Raw genomic sequence first — 24,517 nt, forward strand, 5'->3', positions numbered from 1 at the left:
TGAGTGGGAGCTGTATAGGCCTGAGGCTTCTATAAGCCTTCAGCTCCTGCAGCCTTGCTGGAGGACAGTAGTTCAGAACTTCCTGCTTTTAGGAAGTTTCTTATGGAGCAGAAAAATTATAAAAGCTTGAGAGAGCAGGGCAAAGTTCTCTTTAAATGCTCTAGTCTTGTTAACAGGGTCTGGTAAGAAAAACTACAAAATCCTTCTTTTTCTCTGTAGAGATGGGAAAACTAGCCAGGAGCCTGTTTTCATACAGCAGTTTTGTCTACAAGTAGAAAAATTCATACCAGGTGTGGTGGTACACACCTTTAATCCCAGTACTCGAGAGGCAGAGGCAGGCAGATCTCTGAGTTCGAGGCCAGCCTGGTCTACAGAGTGAGTTCCAGGACAGCTAGGGCTGTACCAAGAAACCCTGTCTGTTAAAACAAAAGAACAACAACAAAACCAAGTAGAAAAATTATCATGGACAAGGGAGACCAGAGAGCCAATGTGTGGCACACAAGTCTCTTCTGTTTCCTGTCTGGGTGTGTTAACAAATTGCTGTGATCTGAGAGATGAGCTTTGAATCGTATACCTTAGTTTTCAAGATGTTTCCTGAGAGCCCACTGTGTTCCCAACATGGTCCCAGGGGCTAAGATATTTAGATGACCAGACAAGTTCCTGTTGGAAGGGGCTTAAGTTCTGGTGACTCGAGAATAATGTAAGGTATAGGCAGTGGAGAGCTGGTGCTGAGAAAGGAACCCTGCTCAGGAATGGGCAAGGTGCCTGTTCTCTGAAATTATTTGCAGTTTTCTTTATACCTTAGACTCACTCACAAGAATGGTAACAGGTGTTTGTTTCATTTCCTCATTTCTCATGGGTGGCTATATTAATTAAAGACAGAGCTGTCTATTTAGTTAGGATCACTGTTTCTTAGAGCCTATTTTATTAGTGTTCTACAGTTACTTTAGCCGTATCTTACTTAATTTCCCGTATTTTCCTAACTCAAATGAATGCATACCTTCCTCATTTTCCTGGCACCCATATAAGAACTCAAGGGCACACTCCACAGAGTGCCCACCACACACAATGCTGCTGTCAGTCTTGTCAAGTCCTCTGTGCTCGCCCTACTGTGTGCAGCCTCTGCAAGCTTAAACAGCTCTCTCCACAGTGTTGTCCTATTTCAAATGACCTGTGCACTAACCTTTCGCTTCTTGACTTAAAAAAAAAAGTTAAAAACTGTTCCTTTTCCTTTCTCCAGCAATTCTTCATCCCCAAATCACCAGGGAGATGGAGTTGCACAGGTGTCTGGGGAAGTAAGTATCTTCCTTGGAAGTGTTCAATACTGCTAAGGTCCTGCACTTTAAACACTCTGACCAAGTTGTGTGGGTTGCTCAGTCATCAGCTGTGTTCTCTCTTCAGACTTAAGGCCCTTTGAGTTTTGCTTTTAAACATTCTTCATGACATGCCAGTGACTTGGGGTTTGTTTTAGTTTGGGTTTTGGTTTTTGTTTTTAAGCTTGAATGGTTTTGTCTATGCTCACTTTTTTTTTCTTCATTAATAGCAAATCCAGCCTTCAGCTACAACCCAGGAAACACAGCAGTGGCTGCTCAAAAACAGGTTCTCTTCCTACACAAGACTGTTCTCTAATTTTTCAGGTATGTGTGGGTGCATGACAATATTTTATTTGTGTGTTTTTGTGGTTTTATTAACTAAGAATTTGTCCCCCGGTTTTCCTCGGTTGTGACTCCCTGTTAAATTCCTTCCAAACAAGGAAATTAACATTGTTCCAGTCCACTCAAGACAGTTTTATGTGATACTTTCATTCTATTTATTTGTAATACTTTAAAATTATGTGTGTATGTGTGTGCCTGTGTCTAGGTATATGCATGTGAGTGTGGGTGCCCATAGAAGCCAGAAGTATCAGAACCCTGAAGCTGGAGTTAGTGGTTGTGAGTTCCCCAACATGAGTGTTAGGACCTGAACTGTGGTCTTAACTGGTGAGCCATCTCCCCAGCCCCAATTCTAACTTACTTTGAGATAATATTTTTTTTATGATAAACTATAAAGACAGTTTGAAGATGATCCAACACGCATTCCATTCACTCAGTGTCTCACAAAATTATAGTATTACAACCAGAAGTCAGCACCATCCTGGGTGTGTAGATCTGGCAACTGTGCTGTGAGTGTAGATCTGTGCAGCCACCACTGCAGATAGATACAGAAGTAGGTGTCCGTCTGCCCAGGTGCTCTCTCTGTCCTGCTGCATCTTTGTAAGATCATTCTTCCCCCTATCCACACACACCTTTCCCACACACACTGAACTGTCCTGCCTATGACTTGGTCATGCTAAGAATGTTAAATAAATAGAAGCCTACAGGATATGGCCCTTTGAATCTGGCCTTTTCTTCCTTGGCCTTATGATCTCAGATCCTACAAGGCTGCCCTGTATTCTGTGGTTTTAGCCTTTTCACATAGAGCAGTATCTCATTTGTGTGCTTTTGCTCAAGTGTGGGTGTCATAGACAGCCTACTCTTTTTCTGCACAGGAAACTAAAGGAATGCTCTAGTGGGACTTTAGGTGTCAAGCAGCATTGCCCCAGGTAGTATGGTTGTTTGGAGAGCATGCAGGAGGCAGGGGCAGTCTTCAAAATGTGTGTGGCCCTTGTGCCTTTCCCCATAGTACATTTGCTAATGTGTCCTGGCCAAACATTCTGAGAAATGCTGGGCCACAGAGATGCAGCAGCTAGCATTCCTTTTGCGTGTGTGGGGGGCCACTGAAACAGTTTTAAGAGGACAGACATGTATGCACATACCCAGCTGAAGGAAACAAACAGTGGGTTTCTATTATGTCATTTATTGTATTGTCTGTGCTTTGAGGAGTTACTCCTTGTGTAGCTCTTGGACACTAAAGTTAAAATGCCACATGGAAGTAATTTGCTAGCTGTGATCCACATATTTATATGATTAAATAGAGCCTTTAATGTGTGAATCACAGAATTCAAGATGAGGGGAGAGGGATTTCATGAACCTTTATAGGACAAGCGGATGGAAAGCACAGCCCATAGAACCTCCTCTGACAGCTGGAGCCTGCCCGTTATGCGAACCCACGTGTGTTCTGTGGAGCTGTAAGATTTTGTCCTTGTGTACAGTGATCACAGGGCTTGGCATTCTGCTTTTTCCTTAACCTGGGGGCTTCCTTTGGCTCATGCAGAGCTGCCCTTTGGCACATCACCTGAGCCACAGCACTTAGAGAATGGAGAGGACAATGAGATCTCTTACAGTCAGTCACATGTCAGAAAGAACTGTGATACACCATCTGTCCCTTTCTCTTCTTGGGTTACAGTTGTCACAACTGGGAGCCCTGCCTCAGAGCTGTGTGTAATGACTCCAGTAGATGAGAGAACCTCTTTCTCTGCTAATTCATTCCAAGAGTGACTCCATAATGACTCACGGCATGGGCGTTAGGATCTCTGGTTTTGATTCTCTTTACAAACTAGGACTCCATCAGGCTCACCCTTTTGAGCCTATGAACATAAAGACAACCCCGTTATCTTGTTACATATGGGAGTAGATATAATAAAAAGTATGGAAGGCATGTGAAGGACTTCCTTTCACCACTCCAACTTAGCTGTTGCCCAGTGCTTGTGCAGTCTTGTATCCATGTCTCCCTTACACACACTGGCCTTTTCTTGCTTTAAAGGCCAAGGACTTATGGAGGAGATCTTAAAGAACAGAGTGATTCTCTGCTAGGCTTGCGTTCCTATTAGAATTAGCTGTGGAGATGGAGCTGTAACAGAGTGTCGTAACTTAAATTGTGTAATGAGACCTGGTCTCCACTTTGCTTACCACTCACTGGTGGCTTTGGGCAAGTTCTCCAGATGCTATGATTCCACTTACTTTAAAAAAAAAAAAAGAGAGCCAGGCAGTGATGGCGCACGCCTTTAATCCCAGCACTCGGGAGGCAGAGGCAGGCGGATCTCTGTGAGTTCGAAGCCCGCCTGGTCTACAGAGCGAGACCCAGGAAAGGCGCAAAGCTACACAGAGAAACCCTGTCCCGAAAAAACTAACTAACTAACTAAATAAATAAATAAATGGAAAGATTGCGGGGGGGGGGGGGGGGGGGGGGGGGGGGGGGTCAGAAACATGGGTAGTCACAGCCCAGCAACAAGGAAAGAAAGGCAGTATGGGAGTATTGTATTGAGAGCACATGGGCCTTTTGACACCTTGTTACCTTAGCACGTTGTTGCTCAGAAGGACAGATGTGTGTTACTTGTGGGTGTGTGTAATTCAGGACACCTGATGCTGCTTAAAAGGACAGAACCATATGAAGACAGAGCCCCATGAAGCACCTGCTGTATCCATCCCCTGCTTATTTGAGGATCTCTCTGCTGTTTTCCAGGTGCCGACTTATTAAAGCTGACAAAGGAGGATTTAGTTCAGATTTGTGGTGCAGCCGATGGAATTCGGCTCTATAATTCCCTAAAGTCAAGGTAAAATACTATAGACTGTTCTGCGAGAAATGAGAATGGACCTTTCTCTGCGTGGGGGATTTGGTGGGCAGAATGTGTTTCCACGCTAGGTTGGCGTGTGCCTGTGTGCGCCACCGAGTATCGGCAACATCGTGCTCACGAGAAGACTGTTTTGTGTACACCTTCAGGGCAGGCACTGATGAGGGCAGAGGTAGACTAAGACTGGTAGCAATGCACATGGGCAGGACTGATTTCTTGAAGACGACTGGGTTTGTTGCCAAGAAAACAAAACTTCTAATTTAGGTGAGCTCTACAGAATCTATGGTTTTCAAGGTCATGATTATTGTTAAGCAGTTATTAAATGTGAACTTGTAACTGTCGATTAGAATGCTCGAACTGTGGCTGTGCTGGCTTTGAGACCTACTGCCTGCCATTCCTGTCTCTAGACTGTGTGGTGAGAGTTTAGTAACTCGAGCCTTACTCATTGCAGATTGCTTAATCAATCTTGAAACTTAAATTTACCAGCATCTGACAGACCATCTCAATGGTTTAGAGTCTGGACCTGTGGTAGTTGTTGTGAGGTGTGTGGTTTTATATTTTTATTAGAAAATTATCTTGCATAATGAAAAAACACTGTAAAGTTCTCATAAGGAAAAATAGACCTTAGATTCCTGTAGTTGTTGATTGTACATGTGCTGAGGCCACTTCCTCTCCTAGTCTCATTGATGGCATCTTCTGATTTACAGGTCAGTTAGACCCCGCTTAACCATCTATGTCTGCCAGGAGCAGCCGAATAGCACTGTGCTGCAAGAGCAGCCACAAGCTGCCGGCAGTGGAGGCGAGAATGGCAGTGGGACACCCTGCGGTGGGTATTGAGGGCACTTGAGGTCTCCTGTCCTTCCTAAGACTGTCAGAAATGAACTGGTAGAGGTCCCACTACAGAGTTGACAGAGGCAGCTGTAGGGCTATGTCCTTGGGGAAGGAAGAAACTAGAACCTTCCTTAGGTCTCCGCTGTGCATGCTGTAGATCTCTTTTTTATATAGCTCTATGCATGAAATACCAGGAAGCAATACAATAACTTGAACATGTTGAGACCTCTCCAAATAAATGTAACATTGCCAGCTTGCTGGGGAAACAAGAAGGTTTCTCTTTCTTCCCCCATTTCACTGACTAGATGGGGAGAGAGGGCCTTATCACACATGAGCAAAAGGGAGTCTATTTAGCAGTCTTCCTCCAGTGTAGACCCATCTGGGGTGAGCTTCCATTGTGTTCCATGCAGGTCGGAAGGTGGGTGCTGTGTCTTTGGTCAGGTTTAGTTAGCACAGTTGCATCGCTTACCTTGTGAGTGAAGAGGGCTTCTTGTCCTGCAGATTTATCTCAGTTGGACAATATGAAGAAGTCTGGCCTCTCCTGTCTCTTTCCTCCCTCCTTTGAATATAAAAATTTTGGGAAAGGGAGAGGCTAGACAACGTCTTACTAAGTAGTCTAAGCTGACCTCATAGCTGCCATTCCCCTGCCTCATCCTCCAAAGTACTGGGATTACAGATGTGCATCACCACACCTTCCTCTCACTTGTACGGTGGTAGTAATGTTCCCTATTCTCACATTCTGAACAGAATGAAGGTGACACTCAGCTTCAGAGAAACATGTATTATGGAATTCAGAGAGGCAGTTACTTACCCTGATTGTGGGTAGAGCTCTGAAAAATACTTCGTGGCTTGGATTTCTTTAAATAATTGGAAGAGTTGTAAATCACAACTCTGGGCCTTTCCATTTATGTCCTTTAACTCCAGGTATGAGCTGTGACTTTTAAGATGGCGGACACAAATTCTTAAAGGAGCCCTCCTGTGTCACTTCATCGTACACATCATCCCATGTTTGCCAGAGTATAGTGTTACGGAATACGTGTCCTCAGAGATGAGTGCTGGCAGGGATGAGGGATAGGTGGAGACACTGGACACCTTTATCCTTGACCATTCACATTTAGTGAACTTCAACCACAGGGGCTTTTCTGCACTGAACTCTGCCGTCACAGCATGTGAACAATGACTTTGACCCTGTTCCCATAAACAGAAAGTTGCTTCCACTTAATTAAAAGAGCCAGAGGGCAGGAACTGGTCCCCAGTCATTGAGATGGTAATCCTTCAGAGTTACCTTTAGTTTTGAGTTTTAATCCAAAGCTTTTCCAAGTGCGTAATTAGTGAACATTCCTGTACACATAGTTGCTCATTTGGGAAGCCAACTTTTCAGTTCCCCTATTGCAGATCCATGTCTGGCTTGAGTCAGTGGTTGAGCAATAACCTCTTGAGTGACACTCACACTGCTGAGTTTAAGTCATGGACATAAATAACAGAAACGTGGATGTTGAACTGAGGCTGGGACTTTCCCTAAAACAGAAGCAGACTTCGTTGTCTGTATCCTTACCTCTCATGTGGTGTTGTCTCCATTTCTTTTGATTGGGTGTATATATAGGAGGTGACACAGGGAATTGGTGCTCTTAAATCCTCAGTTGGAGAATTACTGGTTCAAACTCCTTTTAGAGTTCTTTTTATGCATTATTAGAAACACGTTGTTTTTTAAAAAAAAAAAACAGCTTGCTTGTGACATAATTTGTACAGCAGGCACCTCCCATTGTGTCTACAACACAATGACATCTTAGCTCATGCACAATTTTTTCATCCTTTGCCCCAATCCATTGTAAGTTTCATTACCCTGATCCCTAATGCTCTTTTTGTTTACCCCCCTAGACAAGGTTTCCCTGTGTAGCCTTGGCTGTCTGGAACGCACTCTGTAGACCAGTCTGGCCTTAACTCAAGAGATCCACCTGCCTCCCAAGCACTGGGATTAAAGGAGTGTACCACCATCCCCAGCTGATGCTCTTTTTTTTTTAACCCTTAATATATGAGACTTTGTTGCAAAAAAAATATAAAGTCACATCGTATAGTACAGGATTAGTATTTATTATACATGACCATAAATAATGTGTTCTTTACTTCAAATAAGTGGGTCGAGATCTTAAGAGGTCAAAGAAATGTTACCTTGTCCCTATTTCTAGTTTGCATTTTATTACTTTGGCACTTTGAAAAGGGTGACTGTATAGGTCAAGCATAGATCAGATCAAACATTATTGTTAAAGTGCTATTTTTCTTTTTTTTTCAGTTTATCATGCAATCTACTTGGAAGAAATGGTTGCCTCAGAAGTTGCTCGAAAACTTGCCCTGGTGTTTAATATTCCTTTCCACCAAATTAACCAGGTTTACAGACAGGGCCCCACTGGTATCCACATTCTTGTTAGTGACCAGGTAAATCAAGCAGGCAGTAGTCACTCTTCCTGTCCCAGTGGTACTGGTCTACATTGTTGGAACTATAACAAATGCTGCTGACTTCTTTTGCAAGTCTTAGTCATTTTTAAAGAGCTGGGATCAAAATGTGTAGGAGTTTATAACCAAGAGTTAGAGCATCTTAGTAGAGAAGGGATAGTCGGGGAAAGCAGACTGAGCTTCCCTAACCTTTTTGAAATACTTTTTGGGGCTCTAAGGTTAGTGACAGGCTTCTGTCCTTCCTGGGAGGTGAGGCATTAGATATATTTTACACATTATTGGAAGAGCAGCATTTTTAAAACACGTAATATTACAAATACAGCCTGCCCCCTGCTCAAGCTGTGTTCACTGACAGGCAGAAATAACAGGGAAACAGTCTGCATAATCTTTAAGTCAGTATCCATAGGACCTGGCACAGCATTCTCCTCAGTGGCTCCAGGGTAACAGGTGTAAACTTTGACTGTCTCATACTGTCATCATGGATTATTTGGATCCTATATTTGTGTAAGAAAGATGTAAGGATTATGCTGTAGTCCTTTAGCCACAGATTTAATCGTGTATGGTTAGTTAAGAACTGGTGGGTCTTATACACTTACACGTCTGCTTTATCTTTCTAGATGGTTCAGAACTTTCAAGACGAGAGTTGTTTTTTATTCTCCACAGTGAAAGGTACTTTCCATGTATGTCTGCCTCGGCATGTTGTGATCATGAAGGACAGTGTGACCCTGATAGTAGCTCTCTTGTGTGCGCATATTCTATTTTTGTTTGTTTGTTTTTGTTTATTCCAGACAGGGTTTCTCTTTGTAGCCCTGACTGTCCTGGAACTAGCTCTGAACACCAGGCTGGCCTCCTCTGCCTCCCGAGTGCTAAGATTAAAGGCATATGCCACCACCGCCTAGCTATGTGTGAATATTCTTGAAAAAGATGTCTTAGCTAATTTTAAGAGGTTGGAACATGGACGAGCAGTAATTTTAGTGTTTCTAATAGAAATGATCTAGTAGCTGTAGAAAGGGTTGGTTTTTCTAGGTGACTGTCCATTCGCCAGTGTCTGCTGAGCATCACATCCCAGACTGTTAGTGCTTGAACAAGACCAGGACAGGGGGAGTCAGAGTTGGCCACAGGCACAGACGATGACCAGTATTAAGTGCTGTGAAGAGAAAGTGGGGGGCTAATCAGGGAGGGGAAGCATGGCGCTGTTACAGAAGGCTTTTCTGAGGTGATCTGAAAAATGAGCTGGCCACAGGACTAGCCCAAGGGCAGCGTGGGACTGTGCAGAAGAATGCACTTGGCTTCTGTGAGGCCTGGAAGAACGCCATGCAGCTGCCATGTAGGGTAAGGGTGAGTGGGGTCAGGGAGAGGCAGGCCCTGTTACAGTGATGGCTGGTGATGATGGTCATTGACTCTTACTCAGATGGCTTGGGAAGTTAGTGAAGTGGTTTAAACAAAGGAATAATGGGGTTGGGTTTTTCTTCTACAACTGTGGAAATAACAAGATGGCAAAACTGGAAGGTAGGCAGTCTGTCTAGGCCAGAGGTAACGGGAGTGTATGGACATGTGGACAGAGCTCACTGGGCTCCCTGTTTGATGGGGAGTAGTTGGGATTGCCAGGGCAGGTGACTGCCTCATCAGAGAGGTAAGTAAGGTTGATGCAAAATAACTTGGTGTGTCAAGCAGGCAGCTAATTGTACCATTCTGAGGTGCCTTGGGCTTGAGGTACTAATTTACAAATTTTTGGATGTCAGTAGTGACTGAGAGCTTGGCGGGCTGTACAGCGCTAATTAGGGAGCAGTGTGGGAAGAGGTCCAGGTCAAGTGAGCTCCAAACTTCAAAGTTAGAGAGGGAAGGGATTCGTGAAGGCAGAACACGGGTTAAGATGGCCTCAGCACAGACTCCTCTCCCCTAGAAGAGGACAAGGTCTCAGGTCCCCCTTTTCTGGTAATCGTTGCAAAGAAGCAGCCCAAAAGGGTTAAAATGACAAATTTCTTTTTATACCTGATGGTGATATATGCCACTGGCCATCAAGCTACCTGCAGATCTAAGGCAGCAGTGAACTGGCTCACTTCTTAGTCATGTGCAGAAACAGCTTTCATTTCAAAACTGTATAGCTTTTGTCTTACAAAATTCCAGAAAACCCAGAAACCCATGCTTAATCACATACTTGTATCTTGTGAAACTCGTGGCTCTTTACAGAATTAGTCCTTACAAGACTTCTCTCCAGTCTTAGTTTACTGTTTGTGAGACTTCGTCCACATGAAAACCTCCATTTCTGTTTTCAGGAATGTCTTCACTGCATCTCACAGTTTTCTGAGGCCATTAGGCAGTCTTGCTAGGTATCTATCTGCCTCTGAGGATTCAGTTTTCCAGGAAAGAGAGATGCAGGCTGCCTGCTCATCTGGTGCAGGGCTTTCTCAGCTCTGCCCTCACACAGTGCTTTGGCCTAGTGTACATAAAGGCTATCTGTGCTGTCCTCCCAAGCCCTTCCCTGGAGGGCAAGCAGTGCAGGGGCAGGGGTCCCAGAGCAGTGTGTTCCAGGGATGCGTACATGGAGTTGTCCCAGGGAAGCAGAGCTAGAGCAGAGCAAAGCAATTAGCTTTTTATCAAGCTGGAAACTCTGAAGCAGATTGTACATTTCCATCTTTAATACTGTTTCTTTTCTAAGTTTAGGGTTGTTTTTTTTTTTAACTTTTTCCCTTTTTTTTTTTTTGGCAGCTGAAAATAATGATGGTATTCACATAATTTTGAAGTGATACCTTATACAGACTGAACTCTATTCAGTACCAAATAAAGTCATGCTTAAAAGTGTGTGAAGACTGAATCCAAGAAGTCTTGGGATTGGATTTTACTGTGAAATGTTTCATATTGAAAACACAAGATGACCTTCCTAATGAGCTGTAGGAGAGACAAGTCTCCTCATTGTCACTGCCACAGCCCAGTACCCTCATGAGAGCGAGCACATCAGTCAGCGTGCAACCAGCTCCCGGCCCGGCGCGGGCACAAGGGCCCACTTCCCTAGCAGGGCCAGCGGCCAGAGTTCCCGAAGCAGTCTCTGCTGGCTTTTGACACTGTAGCGGTTTGAAATGAATGTAAAAACTCAGCCGTGGGCATTTCCCTTTCTGTGCCAGTCTGGCTTTTGTTGCCTGACCCTTAGCTGACCTGGGGCAGAGACAGGGTGTGTTCTCTGGGGAGCTGTGCTGCAGACACAGCGGCATTGGTCAGGTAAGAGGCTGAGCACCTTCTCAGAAGTGATCGTGTCTGAAGTTGTGCATCCAAGGGGATCGTGCCAGACCAGGGAAGAGGCAAGCAGAGGAGATGAGCAAGCTCTCCGCAGTACCTTGGTGTGAGGTCAGTGTAAACCCTAATAGGTACAAAGACTTGGGTGTTCGGCTTTCACTTCTATGTTTAGCCTTTTAGTTTTCAGATTTCACCTTTTAAAACCCCGTTGCCTTTTAAACTCATGTGGTTTCCTCTTCTCATCTCCCCTATTTTCCACCCCATCCCCGCCCCATACACACTTAAGCCTCCCAAGTAGCTGGGACTCCAGGTGTGCACTCACTTGTTTTGTGCCTGGCTCTGTTCTTAAACATGTTTAAAGCCCTTCCCCAGACATTAGAACTAGGTGATGTAACAGGGGAAACAAAGTATTATTGTTGATAGCTTCTGACTTGGTGTTAAAGGGATCTTTGTTTTGAATGAGACACAAGTACCCATGGAAACACTAGATGTCACAACAAGACACTAAAATGTACCATAACCCCCCCACTCCCCTCAGATGCCGAGTTTCAGTACAATCATGGATATCTCGCTGGTGATTAGTTAGGGGCTGTTAAGGTGTCCTGCATCTTTGCTGCTTTGTAACAGGTGTGCCTCTTTATAGGATCACATGTGCTCGCACACCACTCTCAAGGGAGTCTTTGCCTTTTCCCTCCCCATCACCACCTCTCCAGAGTTCATCAGCAAACATTTTGTGAGGCCTGTGGCAGGTCTGAGTTTTAAAAAACTGTTTTCCATTTTAATTAATTATGTAGCATCTCTGCCCATTCGCTCAGCTGCTGGCTGTGAATGTCTGTCTGACCCTTGTTCAGGTGGGTAGGAATGACTACTTCAGTGGGTAACACGGCTTTAACGTCTTGCGTTTTATTCATAATGGGGGTTAATTATTTGCCACAAACTTGACTGTCTCCATGTTTTCATCTTGGGCTCGGCAGTGCTGTGGCTCTGCAGTCCTTGAGGAGGGGAGTGCTCCCATCTGCCCTTCCCTTTGCTCTTGTGACCACATGCTTTCTGTACCAGTCACTTATTTGGGGAAGAAGCGAATTTATCTCTGAATTGTTTTTAGAGTTTTGCTTGTCTGTTAGCTTTCTTTTTTGGATCTCATGATTTATGGAACAATAAATGTCATTCAATGCTGTGTGCTATTTTGAATTCCTTATCAGGTTTTAGAAGTGGGGTGAAAGTACTTACAAGCTCCTCAGACTTGAAAGTGTGCTGAGCAGCACAAAGTGCTAGTCTGTCTCAGTGAAACTGTATAGAACCCACAGCACCAGCAGTTTGCTACTTTGGTTACTAGGATGTACAGTTGAGTGTAATAAATGTTTTCTGATTGTTTTGTAAATGTGTCACTCATTTAAAATCTAAGTTGTACTACTGCCATCTCAGGCCACTCTGTGGGCTGCCCCTGCCCTCTCTTTGCTGCTGCTTTCCACAAAGGTGATATTACAGGAACTACCCCACCTTACAGAAGGCAAGTCAAGCTTTCTGACAAGGGGTTCTTCTAGTCTGTGAGTGAAGGTGTGGGCACCAAGTCCTACACTGATGATAGGCTGCACTCGAGCTCAGAAAGATGTATGGTTGTTTCTAACGTTTAATAGAAATAAGTTCATGAATCACTAAAGCAAGTCTAGTACACGCTTCACGCTCCCCCCCCCCTACAGTTACTTAAATAGTAAAATTGTGATATTCATATAGCCTTCAAACCAGGGAATACTGCAACATGTCACGAGGTAGTCAAACCCACAGTAAGCTAATGCTTACAAGAATTCTCCTAAGGAATTTCCAGGGTATATGTGTGTACTTGCTTTCCCTCTGAGAATGCAGCTGGGGCAGCGTGTACAGAGGCCGTAACCCTGTCCACAGAAACACAGCTCATTTTTGCAGTTTTGGCTGGGGAGTGATTGCTAGGAAGGTTCAGTTACCATTAATCCCTAAAGTCACATTGAAGGTGGTGGTAAATGTCGACAGCATGGAGCAGACAGCAGCCATAGTAAAAGACTGGGCATCCTACCTTAGTTCGGGTAACAGAAATGCCTGCATTTGGAAAGTGGCTTTGCTCACATTTGTCAGCTTGAGCATCACAGCAGTAAAGCCTCTGACCAATTCTAGTGAGCACTGTAAGGGCCTGATAGGAGTTTAAAAGGTGCCAACACTTTACTTGTTTGAGTTTTTCATGTGGGAAGCTTTCATATAGTTCTGGTATGATCTCTAAAAATTCAGTAAATTTGAAAAAAAAATACATCCATTCTACATGCACCCATTCATTATTTTTACTTGATTATATTGTAGATAACTTAAGCCTTAATTCTGTATTTCTTCAAGGTTCCCCCAATTTTTTTTGAGAAGTGTGAACATAATTGACTTTTTTTCCCTTAACAAAAATTCACTGTATGCTGTAGCATATGGCAGGGCTTATCATTTCCAATAGGACAGTGTAAAGTAGGTTGCTTTTGTTTAGTTTTTGGTCTCTAGAATTGGATGTGACAAGTTGACACAAACAGAAAGGTGAAGATCCTGCCCCACCCAGTTTAGAAGTTCTCATTTCTTTGGCGTCTTATGGAAATGTGTTAGCATGCCTTTCACACACGTTTCCACATATGAAACTACCAGCCATGCTGAGTTTGCAGTACAGTCACGTTGATAACGGTGCTATTTAGTCTTCAAAGTGGAAAAGTCCTGCAGACAGTAGGAATCGTTAGGAATTAAAGGAGGCCACTGGCTTAAGGATCGGGTAGAAAACCGCAGACTCTCTGCTCTGCTCAGGTTGTGCTAACACTGAAGGTCTGTGGAGGATGCTGGCAAAGCCGGTGGGGCTCTGTGCCTCGGCACATACCCATCTCTAAAGGGCCCTGGGTTACTTGTGTGGTCCTGTCTGCACCACACCACTCTTGCCACATGGTAACTGACACAGGCTTTGATGTGCTTGCAGCCCAGCCAAGGTTAAGGTGAGTGGTATCACCAGTTACTGTGATCTGTGCCGAAGTCTTTTACCTGTAATGCTTTCCCAATGGAGAGTCAGATTGGGTGATGGTGGCGCAGTTAGGAGACTGGTCTAACCTGGAAGATGGGGCCCTTGGCCTAAGCAGCTGCTGTCAGAGTATGACGCAGCATCTGCACAGTCGATGTCCGCTTCCTGCCACTGCTGGTGGAGGGGTGACTGGAGCAAAGTAGGCGTGGACTTTGACATGAGGAAGCTGAGCCTAGAAGGAGACGGGAAAGGGGGAATAGTCGGCCCTGGTATTAGGATTCTTGGACAACAACCTATGAGAACCTGAAGTCATTTCAAATAGATTCTACCTTAATATTAGGAAGGTAGACTGCTGTAAGCTAGAGCTGCTCCCATCACACTCCCTTCCACCCCCAAAGTCCAGCACCTTCTAAAGACAAGTGGAAACAGTCTCCCAGTGGCCATGATTGCCCATTTGTAAATGGCCCCCACACTTCAAACTTTCCTTAGATGGAAGCTTGCGAAGGTGCCAATCACCAGACTACATAGAACCTCCACCTCCAAGAATAGATGTTTGAAGGGGCCTAAGGAAGTGCTGTGTAATCAGACCAGTTTGCATGAACACAACAGACTGGAGAAGTGGATGTAGTTTCATTTTTGTTTGTTTTTTTAAAGTACAATGTGTGCAGTAGTGTGAGTGTATGCCACAGCATGTATGTGGCGGTCAGAAAACATTTGGGAATTGGTTCTAGTCTACTTTGTGTGTTCTTGGACTTGAATTCAGGAAGACAGCTTGGCACAAGCACCTTCACCTGCTGAGCTCTTACCAGCCAAGATCTTGATTTCTGTGTATCCCTCAGTTGCTAAGGAGGGCCTCACACCTACCCGCATGCGCTTGATGCCTGCACGGGTGACCTGCTGGCAGTCGTACAGCTCCAGGCGCTCCAAGCCACGGCAGTTCTCCAGGTGCTCCAGTGCAGCGTCCGTGACAAGGAGGCAGTTGTCCAGTTCCAGGACCCGCAGTCTCTCATGCCCACACGTGCTGCTGCTCAGGTGCAGGATCCCTTCATCTGTGATGAGCTCACAGTGAGACAAGCTCTGGGGATGGGAAAGAAATGTTCTTTCAGAGGACCCTCATTGCAGGCTCCAGCTAGTAAGAGCTGGCTCCTGAAGTGCCCCGCGGAACTGCTTGCTGTGGTGTGAGGTGTGTGATATGTCCTCTGAAAAGCACGTGCTGGCAATTTTGTGCCATGTGCTGGGGAGGGCCACCTTTATGAATGAATGAAAGATGTAAGGGCTGGTCTACAAAAACCTCATCAGATTGACAATCCCCCAGCATCCAGTACTGCAGGAAACACTTAGTCTGGGGTTTTCTCTAAGACCAGCACAAAATGGCCATGACAGTTTTCTTGTCCAGGGAGGAGCTGACAAGGCCCCGAGTTTGCCGTACCCGGGCCATAGCAGCTAACTTTAACCCAAAATAAGGAAATACATGTTTCAGGGGGGATTTCAGAGTTTACCCTTTGAGCAATTTTATGGCCCAATTCACCATTTGAGTAGAGGCTTCACCAGTAAAGCCAGTGGTTTTGGTGCCCTTGTTCCTTTAAAACATCCAGGGCTGGAGAGGTGGCTCAGTAGTTAAAAGCATGTGCTCTTCCAGAGGACCCAAGTTTGGTTCTCAGAACCCATGTAAGGTGGCTCACGACTGCTTGTAACTCTGGCTACAGGAGGATCCAATGTCCTTGGCTTCCATGAGCACCCACAGTCACATGCACTTATCCTAGCACAGGTATAATACACACATTAAAAAGTGCAGGTGGCCAAGACCCTGACCCATAGTCATACATCATTAACCTCTTGGAAGTAGTAATAATAAAGGTTACAAAAGTAATGGGTAGTTTACACAGCCAAGTTTACTTAGTAACTTTAGACTGGGCAGTTTCTTCACTGTGAAAATGGAAAATCTACACTAATATAAAAGTTCTTCAGAGGGGAAAAGAAACAGAGTGCCTGAGAGTGACTGACACTTACCTGAGGAAGAGACTGAGGTGATGTCTGAGGTATTGGGGCTGAGTAGGAAAGGGCAGGGTATGCTGCAGTGCCCCAGCTGGTGGACAAGAATGTCGGTTCAGAGCTGAGCAGCAGACAGGATGTCCTGGATGGACAGAGGTCCCCAGATGTGCAGGCCATGTAAGCCAATGCATGGCAGAAGTGGAGGTCAGAGGACAGTTGGGGGAATTGGCTGTTTTCTACCACCATCTGGGTCAAGCTTGGCAGTAAACACCCTTCCCCACTGAGCCTGCTCATGGCTTTTCTTTTGATCCCAGGGTTACTGGGACTATGATGTTACACTTCTCAGAAAGCTCCTCAGTATAGAATCCTGTTAATTCTTTAAATGTTAGGAAGAATTTTAAGCAAATCCATTTGTATATGAACACTTGGGGGAGGGGCTGGAGAGATGTCTCAGAGGTTAAGAGCACTGCTTACTCTTCCAAAGGTCCTGAGTTCAATTCCCAGCAACCTCACGGTGGCTCACAACCATCTGTAATGAGATCTGGCGCCCTCTTCTGCCCTGCAGGGATACGTGCAGGCAGAACACTATACATAATAAATCCAAAAAAAAAAAAAATAGTTCCCACTTTAAAAAATAAATAAATAAAAGAACATTTGGGGGAATTTAGAGATTACAAGTGAATTTCCTTAAGAAAAGTTTGGGGGTTATTTTACATCAAATGAGTTATTGGTCCATTTCACCTATGTTGTCAAATTTATGTAGTTGAGTGTATCCATAATGTGAAAATTTTAAATTCTCCAAAATTTAAAAATGTTTGAGTATCACCACAGTACCACAAATAGGAAATCCACAGCCAATCTCCTCAGACAGGCCACAGTTGAACACAGTACAGTAACAAGACAGAAATGAATTTGTTTTTAGCTTGGGCCCTAATCCCAAGCACGCTGTATAAGTGTGTATGACAAGTGTGTAATGAAACAGTCTGGAAGCCCAAACGCCTCTTTGGGTAAGGGACGCTCAGCCTGGACAGACCTGGGGACAGCCCAGCCTGAGGGCCTGTTTCCAAAGTAACAGCAGTGTTGCCATGATGCTGCTGCCTTGTGTGCTTTTCAGTTTCACTCATCTCTACCATGGTCTGTCCCTTGAGTTTGGGCTTTATTTTACTTTTTTCTGGCTTCTTGGATTGAAAAATTAAATCACTGGGACCTTTTTCCAATGCAAGCATTGGTGTCAGAGTCTGCAGAGCGCTGTCTTAGTTCTCCCACACAGTGTGATGTGATTTTCATTCATTCACCTCCCTTTCACTCTCTTGAGATCCCCTTGACTGCTCTTATCTAGAAGCCTGCTCTTCAGTTTCCACGTGTAACCTTTCTATTGCCATCTTGAGCTGAAAGCCTGTAATTCTCTAGTTGAGGTTATTACTCAGTGGGGCTCTGGGACCTGTTCACAGTACGCTCACTGCAGGACGCATCCTTCCCTCAGCTTCTGCCCATGCGACTCTGACTGGGCATCTCAGAGAAGTGGCAACCCCCTACAGAAGAAGACACTTGTCTTTGGGGGAATGGCTTACTTCACTTAGCATCATGTCCTCAAGCTCATCTTGAAGCATGTGCCAGGATTTTCTTCCTTCTGTTGGAACAACATTCTCTATGCGTGTATGCAGCATATTGCATTTAACCTACTGATGCACATTTGGGTTGTTTCCCTTTGGCTGTTGTGGATTAATGCTTTCAATTTGGATGAGCATGGCTGTCTCACATCCCCCTTTCAGGTTGGCTTGGTTCCATTTTGTTGGTGGTGTTTTATTTTTTTGTTTTTTTAACATACCCAGCAACAGCATTGCTGGACCGTGTACTGCAGTTTGTAATGTTCTGAGGACCCACCATGTTGCTTTCTGGGGTAGTGGAACCATTTTCCATCCCACCAGCAGTTCACAAGGGTTCCTGTTTTTCCATGTTCCCCCAGCACTTCCTCTAAAGGAGATCTCCACCACACAGGATCCAGAGCTGAGAATTCTCAGCCTTTGATGAAGCAGTGTCTGCTCGAGTTTCCTGGTGAGTAACTGGCTTTGGTGGCTGGAGAATGGATGATGGTGGTGGTGGTGGCCGTGGCGAACATTGGTCTGTCTGAGGTTTGATTAGCTTGAACCTACAGGAACATTTTACCAACTTTGGAATTTTTAGCTGTTTCAGTTCTAATTGTGATACTGTGACATCTTCTGTTCCAGCTCCCTAAGGCCCTAAACTACCCCTCTTGTTCTTTATTTTCTTCAGGCTGTTCTCACTTGCCACGAGTAAGCCATCTCTGTTTTTGGGTCCTCCACTCTGCTTTAAGGCCGCCCACTGAACTGTGGTTTTAGTTTTCCGAACACTTGAATATACTGAATCTAGTCACAGACATTGACTTTCTGTTGGTTTTACTGTGTTTTCATAATTTCTAGCTGGAATGTTTCTCTGAAGTCCACTTTAAAATGCTTTCATGTTATCTGGACTTGTCATCTTGATGGTGGTGCCCACTGACCATATCTTCTCAGGAGTCCAGATTGTTCTGTTGTATCCCAGATGTTATAATGTCCTATTTACATCTCATTGCACCAGGCCTGTGGCACGATATTGCTGTGGGGTAACACTCTGTTGTCAACATACAGTGGCCAAGAGTCCCCATCCCCAGTCTGATCCGATGCCCATAGGGCAGGTGCCGTTACTGCTATGTAGAGGTGGGTGTTCAGACTCCCAAACAGCCCTGGTGTGGGGGACATGTGACTGCCACCTGGTGAGTGCCTCCCTGTGTGGTCTCCCGTGATACTGCATGTGGGGGCTGGGAGGTTGTTATTGTTACTACTGGGCAAAGATGAGAGATCCTAGCTCTCCACTCACCCTTTACTGGCAGGGTGGGGAAGCACAGTTTTCTCTGGGGCTAGGGGAGAGTTACTGTCAAAGAACAGATTCTTTGGGATTTCTTCCCATCTCTGCATTTCTGGTTGTCAGCTCCTTTAGAACCTAGCTGGGATGTACAAAGCAAAAGCAACCCTGCCCCCCCCCCCCCCCCATGGACTCACTCAGTCCACAGCCCTAAGGTCCCTGCCTGGCTTCCCCATCTTCTCTTGCCTTCTTGATATTTAAATAGAGGCTCTGTGTCTAGCACTTAGTTGAAAATCAATGTAGATGACAAAGCATAAGGAAGTTGTTTTGGATTTTTTGGTTTGTTTTTAAAGGCAAGCTCTCTGTAGACCAGACTGGCCTCGAACTCACAGAGATCCACCTGCCTCTGCCTCTTGAGTGCTGGGATTAAAGGCGTGCGCCACCCAGCTAATAAGGAAGACTTTAAAGCCAAGGCAGGTACTTGAGCAGAGAAAGGAGGCTGTGCTTCTGTACCTGTGCTGGCTTTCCTCTCCTCTGCTGGGTGTTGGGGGTCTGCCAGGAGTCAGAAATGTACTCTCTACACACAGTGCATTGCTTCCTAAGGGACACCTCAGGAGTAGCCTGCCAGCAGAGGTGTGATGAGCCACAGCCTGAGGAATGAGACCCAGTCCCCTGCCTGAGCCTGAGCCTTCCCTGATCTCCAGCAGTCACGCTGGAGATGGTGGTGTAATACTGCAAGAGCTGGTCGGCTGCTGAAGAAGCCACCTGGTACTCTGAGCACACACGAGCGTATCAGGAAGAGGATTTGCTGCCCAGGTCCTTGCTGACTTCCCTCCTCCGATGCCAGATGGCTGTCAAGGCACAGTGTCTTCCTGACAATGCCTGAGCCTCATAGTGGTTGGGATGGTCCCAGCACTCACTGCGCAGGTGCATGCCCTATCTCTGGAGCAGAACCCAAGGGTCCTGTCTGTCCTCCACAGTGACAGTCTTAAACCACAGGCCCAGTCCTTCCTGGAAATCCCACAGCAGGAGGTCACCTTGGATTTACAGAAAGCACGTTGACTTTAAAGGTAAAAATCGATGCACAGATAGAACTAAAGAGTCAAAGGGTAAGATAAAGCGTTAAAGACAGACTATTCCAAAGAGAAATCGAAAATTAAAAGCAATAGTAAATAGAGGTCACGACCCAGCTGTAGTTATCACATTGAACGTCAATGACTAGATCTTCCCATTCAAAGGTAGAGATCTGGGCTCAGGATCAGTTCAGTGGCAAGAGTAGTGCCTCGCATGGCTGAGGCGAGGGAGTAGGAATTAGGCAGGTATGATTGTTCAGGGAGGCTGAGGCAGGACTGTGAACTCCTGGCTAGCCTAGGCTACAGAAACTGATTCCAAACAAAGCCAAGAGTTGAAGGGTGTAGCCTGATGGCAGAATGCCTGTGTGACAGGGGCAGGGATGTGTGATGGGGGCAGGGATGTGTGGCAGGGGCAGGGATGTGGGCTGAGCCTCAGGACTGAGAAGACTTAAAAAGGCCAGCAGGGGAGAGATGACTAGGTGATCAAAAGCTTGTATGCTCTTACAGACAACCCACACAGGGCAGATCGCAACCACCTGTAACTTCAGCTACAGGGAATCTGAACCTTCTGGGCTCTGAGCGCTGCACACATGGTTTTAAAAGTCAGGCTAGGTCAAATTAACACTCAATTCCCTGTCTCTAAGAGACATAAACAGATAAGCTGAAAGAAAAGCACATGCCACTCACAGTATCAACAAGCTGATCACATCCTGTAAAGCATATGATGCCAAAGTTGGCTCATCAGAAAACCACCACCATGGGTTTGTGTGCTTTCTCATCCAATAAGGAAAGCTGACAGTCCCAGCCAGGCTATGGTAGGGGATCTGTGCTGGAGGTGGTGTGGGCTTCTGGGGAGAAACTATTTGTGGGCACATGGGAGGGCCTTATGTCTTCTAAATCTCAACATCCTGAGATGCTTACAAGTTCTAAAGACATTAGGGCACATCCCTTACGCAATGATTCAAGTTTAAGGGGGGAGAACAGGTTGCTGTTGCCTGAATTTCCTGTATTCTCCAATGAGAACAGTCCCTGGTCAGAGGAGCATTTCTCTCCAGACTTGGCTCTGAGGTGGTTTCCACTGTGCATACAGGCCTCACTGGCTGCTAGTTATTCTTGGCCGTTGTCACTTTGGGCTCTTTGATTTCTGGAGTAAGCTTTTTTTGACTTTGTTCTTTGAAATGTGGTCTCTACATGCCGGCCAGGCTGGGCTCACACCTAAAAGTCTTCTGTGTCGTCTTCCCAGGAGCTAAACTCACAGCTGTCACCTCAGCCCACCTGATTCGTGGTGTCACAGTTCAGTTTACTCCTAAGTCCCATTTCTAGAAGCAGCATGTATAAAAAAAGGGCAACTGCATTGAGAGGGGGTTTTGGTCCTCAAACCTAGGGAGAACTGGAAGGCATTCCCAAGAAGGGCAGTGGGTCCTGTTCTCACAGGAACCCCTACCATGACTGCCGTTAGATCTTTCAGAACATGCTCAGACCTCTTTTCCCATACAGCCGAGTGACTATGAAAGGCAAACCTAGCAGGAGGGTGGCCCCAATCTCTGGTCCATGTGAGGGCATTATACATGCCAACTTTCATCGCCCTGACAAGATGAATATGAGGTTAACTGAAGTGATGGGCTTTGGTCCCTACCAGCTTCTCTTCCTACAATGGAAGCAGTAACATGCAGATACCCCACAGCCCAAGTCAGCCCAACAAGGAGATCTTTAGACCAAGAGCGACAGTGGCTTTACAGAAAGGGACCCATATGGCACTTGCTGGGGGGAGTGTCCTTTGCTTATTAAGACATTCGTAAGACATTACTATGGCCAATAACTCGGACTCACCAGGGCTTGCAGCTTGGGACAGTGAATGGAGAGCTGGATGAGGGTGCTGTCAGTAATCTGGAGAGAAACATGCTGTCAGTGTGGCTTCTACGCCAGGACTTCATACCTAATCCTGGCTTCTCCTGAACGTGGGGTCAGAGGGTACAAAAGAAAACTAACACCTCATCCAAGCACACTGGGCTCAAACCGTCGACTCCCGGGGAGGCACACTCTTGTTTGGCCTTGCTTCTGGTGCTGAGGGAGCCTAGACAGGACACAGAAGCAGGTGGACAAAGGAGTTCCCCAGGACACCCTTCTCTGATGCCCTGTCACCTGACATGCAGGTTCATTCCTCTCACAGGCTATGTGTAAAATAAAAGGGATCCGCCGGGCGGTGGTGGCGCACGCCTTTAATCCCAGCACTCGGGAGGCAGAGCCAGGCGGATCTCTGTGAGTTCGAGGCCAGCCTGGTCTCCAAAGCGAGTTCCAAGAAAGGCGCAAAGCTACACAGAGAAACCCTGTCTCAAAAAACCAAAAAATAAATAAATAAATAAAATAAAAGGGCTCCTGCTCATGCTTGGAAATGGATGGCGCTCTCTTGCATGTCCCTGCTATAGGCCGTCTGAAGTTCCCATTACAAGTGGTCTAAAGGGGGCCCTATCCCCACCGCCATGCTGGGGAATGGTAGCCTCTGCTTGCTACTACACCAGGCCCCTAGCAGCAACAGAGCAGCCCAGGGGGCGGCCAAAAGTCCACTCACCAGGACACATTCTTCAAGATCCATCTTCTCCAGGTCATGGCAGTTCTGAAAAAGGCCACAAGACACGTGGAGAGTGGCCCTGCAGCTCCCCCGTTCCACTGAGGAATGGGCCCCACTTCTACAGCCGTTCCAAACCAGCAATTCAGAATGGCTGCCCTGAGTCAGTGCTCCCTTCGGATGATGGCCCTGACTACTGGAGGCCACATCATCCTCTCAACCCAGAGAAGGTTGACACATCTTTCTCACCACAGACTCGAGGAGAACCTAGAAATGGATGCTCTGTCCTGTGGGAGGTAAGGACAGGACACAGACAGGGTACCACAGGCAGTATTCAAGACAGAGGGCAGAGCACGGCCCTGCAGGAGAAGCTGAGCAGAGGCCAAGTTGGGTTCACACAGAAAGGGCACCTGCCACTGGAGAGGAAGTTCTGTTCAAGATGGGTCTCACTGACAACTGAGGGACAATGAGACCTGAACTCCTTCTAGAATGCTCTGCAGGCAGGTCCAAACTGCAGCCTGTGGGCCACACGTGCCCAAGGAGAGCTATGAATGTGGCCCAACATTTTTTCTCAATGCACAGTTCTTAACATGAACTTTGTAACTGACAATGTTAGGCTGAAAAGTTCCACACGCCTTCCAGGATCTCCCTAGAGTCCTGGCTAGCTGAGAAAAAGTGCAAAAACCTCCCAAAAGGATTCTATCCGACCTCATGCTCGTCTCTTCTGAAGCGAGGTTTTGGGTTTGTGCTCCCCAAAACTAAGTAACTTTGAACTATGGGGGGTTAATTACAACACGGTTGTATTTCAAACTCAATGCCTTACCCGAGCTAAGAGTGTAAAGCCTGCGTCAGTCAAATGGGAGCATCGGGCAGCCTCCAGAATTCTGGGAAGGGAGCGAGGGGAGAAAAGCAGCAGAGCCTGGTTAACAACAAACACACTGTGTGCCTGCCGCACATCCCCCAGTCTGCTGTTCAGCGGCACACTGCGCTGCTGTCGCATGCAAACACAGCCTCAGGACCCACGAGTGGCACCAGGATGGGGGACTGGAGCAGAGTCCTTATGTCTCCTCACAGGCCTGGACAGGGACCCAGGAGCCTGCCCACCACTGTTTGCTTTTTTTTAACACAATTAAAATGGATTTTTGCTAAACAAAAGCATGAGTTAATTCTCATAAGAATTGAAACAGGAGGGGCTGGAGAGATGGATCAGAGGTTAAGAGCACTGGCTACTCTCCCAGAGGTCCTGAGTTCAATTCCCAGCAACCACATGGTAGCTCATAACCATCTGTAATGAGATCTGGTGCCCTCTTCTGGCCTGCAGGCAAAATACTGTATACATAATAAATAAATAAATCTTAAAAAAAAAAAAAAAAAAGAATTGAAACAAGACCGTGTGATGGTAGTGAACGCCTTTAATCCCAGCACTCAGGAGGCAGAAGCAGGTGGATCTCTGTGAGTTTGAGGCCAGCTTGGTCTACAGAGTGAGTTCCAGGACAGCCAGGGCTACAGAGAAACACTGTCTCAAAAAACAAAAAAGAAAGAAAGGAAGGAAGGAAGAAAAAGAAAGAAAGAAAACAGAAAGAAAAGAAACAGTTTCACTGGAATGCAAAAAAAAATAAAATAAATATAACTTTCAAACCACCTCTTGTATAGCTGTTTGGGTTAAGACTACTGGTTTTGCAGGGCGCTGGTGACACACGCCATTAATTCCAGCACTCAGGAGGCAGAGCCAGGTGGATCTCTGTGAGTTCGAGGCCAGCCTGGTCTACACAGCGAGATCCAGGACAGGCACCAAAACTACACAGAGAAACCCTGTCTCGAAAAACAAAAAAAAAAAAACAAAAAAAGACTAATGGTTTTGCTAGGCAGTGGTGGTGCACACCTTTAATCCCAGCACTCAGGAGGCAGAGACAGGTGGATCTCTGTGAGTTTGAGGTCAGCCTGGTCTACAGAGTGAGTTCCAGGACAGCCAGGACTACACAGAGAAACCCTATCTCAAAAAACAAATCAAAACA

At 45.9% G+C, this 24,517-nt stretch overlaps 2 protein-coding genes and 1 long non-coding RNA gene across 7 annotated transcripts in view; 2 read left to right on the forward strand and 1 right to left on the reverse strand.

Annotated features, from left to right (window-relative positions):
• Ubp1 (upstream binding protein 1) overlaps nucleotides 1–12,179 on the forward strand; it is a 49,967-nt gene extending 37,788 nt beyond the window's left edge. For 2 of the 5 annotated variants that reach the window (XM_052723094.1, XM_052723085.1), the window contains 7 exons: nucleotides 1,241–1,295; nucleotides 1,544–1,637; nucleotides 4,381–4,471; nucleotides 5,197–5,315; nucleotides 7,611–7,753; nucleotides 8,389–8,440; nucleotides 10,481–12,179. In XM_052723094.1, coding sequence (XP_052579054.1) covers nucleotides 1,241–1,295; nucleotides 1,544–1,637; nucleotides 4,381–4,471; nucleotides 5,197–5,315; nucleotides 7,611–7,753; nucleotides 8,389–8,440; nucleotides 10,481–10,518 — 592 coding nt within the window. In that variant the 3' untranslated portion in view covers nucleotides 10,519–12,179. Of the gene's footprint in view, nucleotides 1–1,240; nucleotides 1,296–1,543; nucleotides 1,638–4,380; nucleotides 4,472–4,638; nucleotides 4,754–5,196; nucleotides 5,316–7,610; nucleotides 7,754–8,388 lie in introns of those variants that run through there. The other 3 variants (XM_052723078.1, XM_052723072.1, XM_052723104.1) reach the window with 2 other exon arrangements.
• Nucleotides 12,180–13,435: 1,256 nt separating this feature from the next.
• The window catches only part of Fbxl2 (F-box and leucine rich repeat protein 2), a 59,160-nt gene continuing 48,078 nt past the window's right edge, over nucleotides 13,436–24,517 (reverse strand). The window contains 5 exon segments of the mRNA XM_052723117.1: nucleotides 13,436–14,241; nucleotides 14,874–15,086; nucleotides 21,767–21,823; nucleotides 22,506–22,550; nucleotides 23,326–23,386. Coding sequence (XP_052579077.1) covers nucleotides 14,134–14,241; nucleotides 14,874–15,086; nucleotides 21,767–21,823; nucleotides 22,506–22,550; nucleotides 23,326–23,386 — 484 coding nt within the window. The 3' untranslated portion in view covers nucleotides 13,436–14,133.
• On the forward strand, nucleotides 16,150–18,399 carry LOC128100658 (uncharacterized). The gene is made up of 2 exons (XR_008214881.1): nucleotides 16,150–18,056; nucleotides 18,276–18,399. It is a non-coding gene; the product is annotated as an uncharacterized LOC128100658 (long non-coding RNA).

This window comes from Peromyscus californicus, unplaced genomic scaffold (genome assembly GCF_007827085.1).
Source record: "Peromyscus californicus insignis strain IS unplaced genomic scaffold, ASM782708v3 Scaffold_11__1_contigs__length_118956290, whole genome shotgun sequence".
NCBI lineage: Eukaryota > Metazoa > Chordata > Mammalia > Rodentia > Cricetidae > Peromyscus > Peromyscus californicus.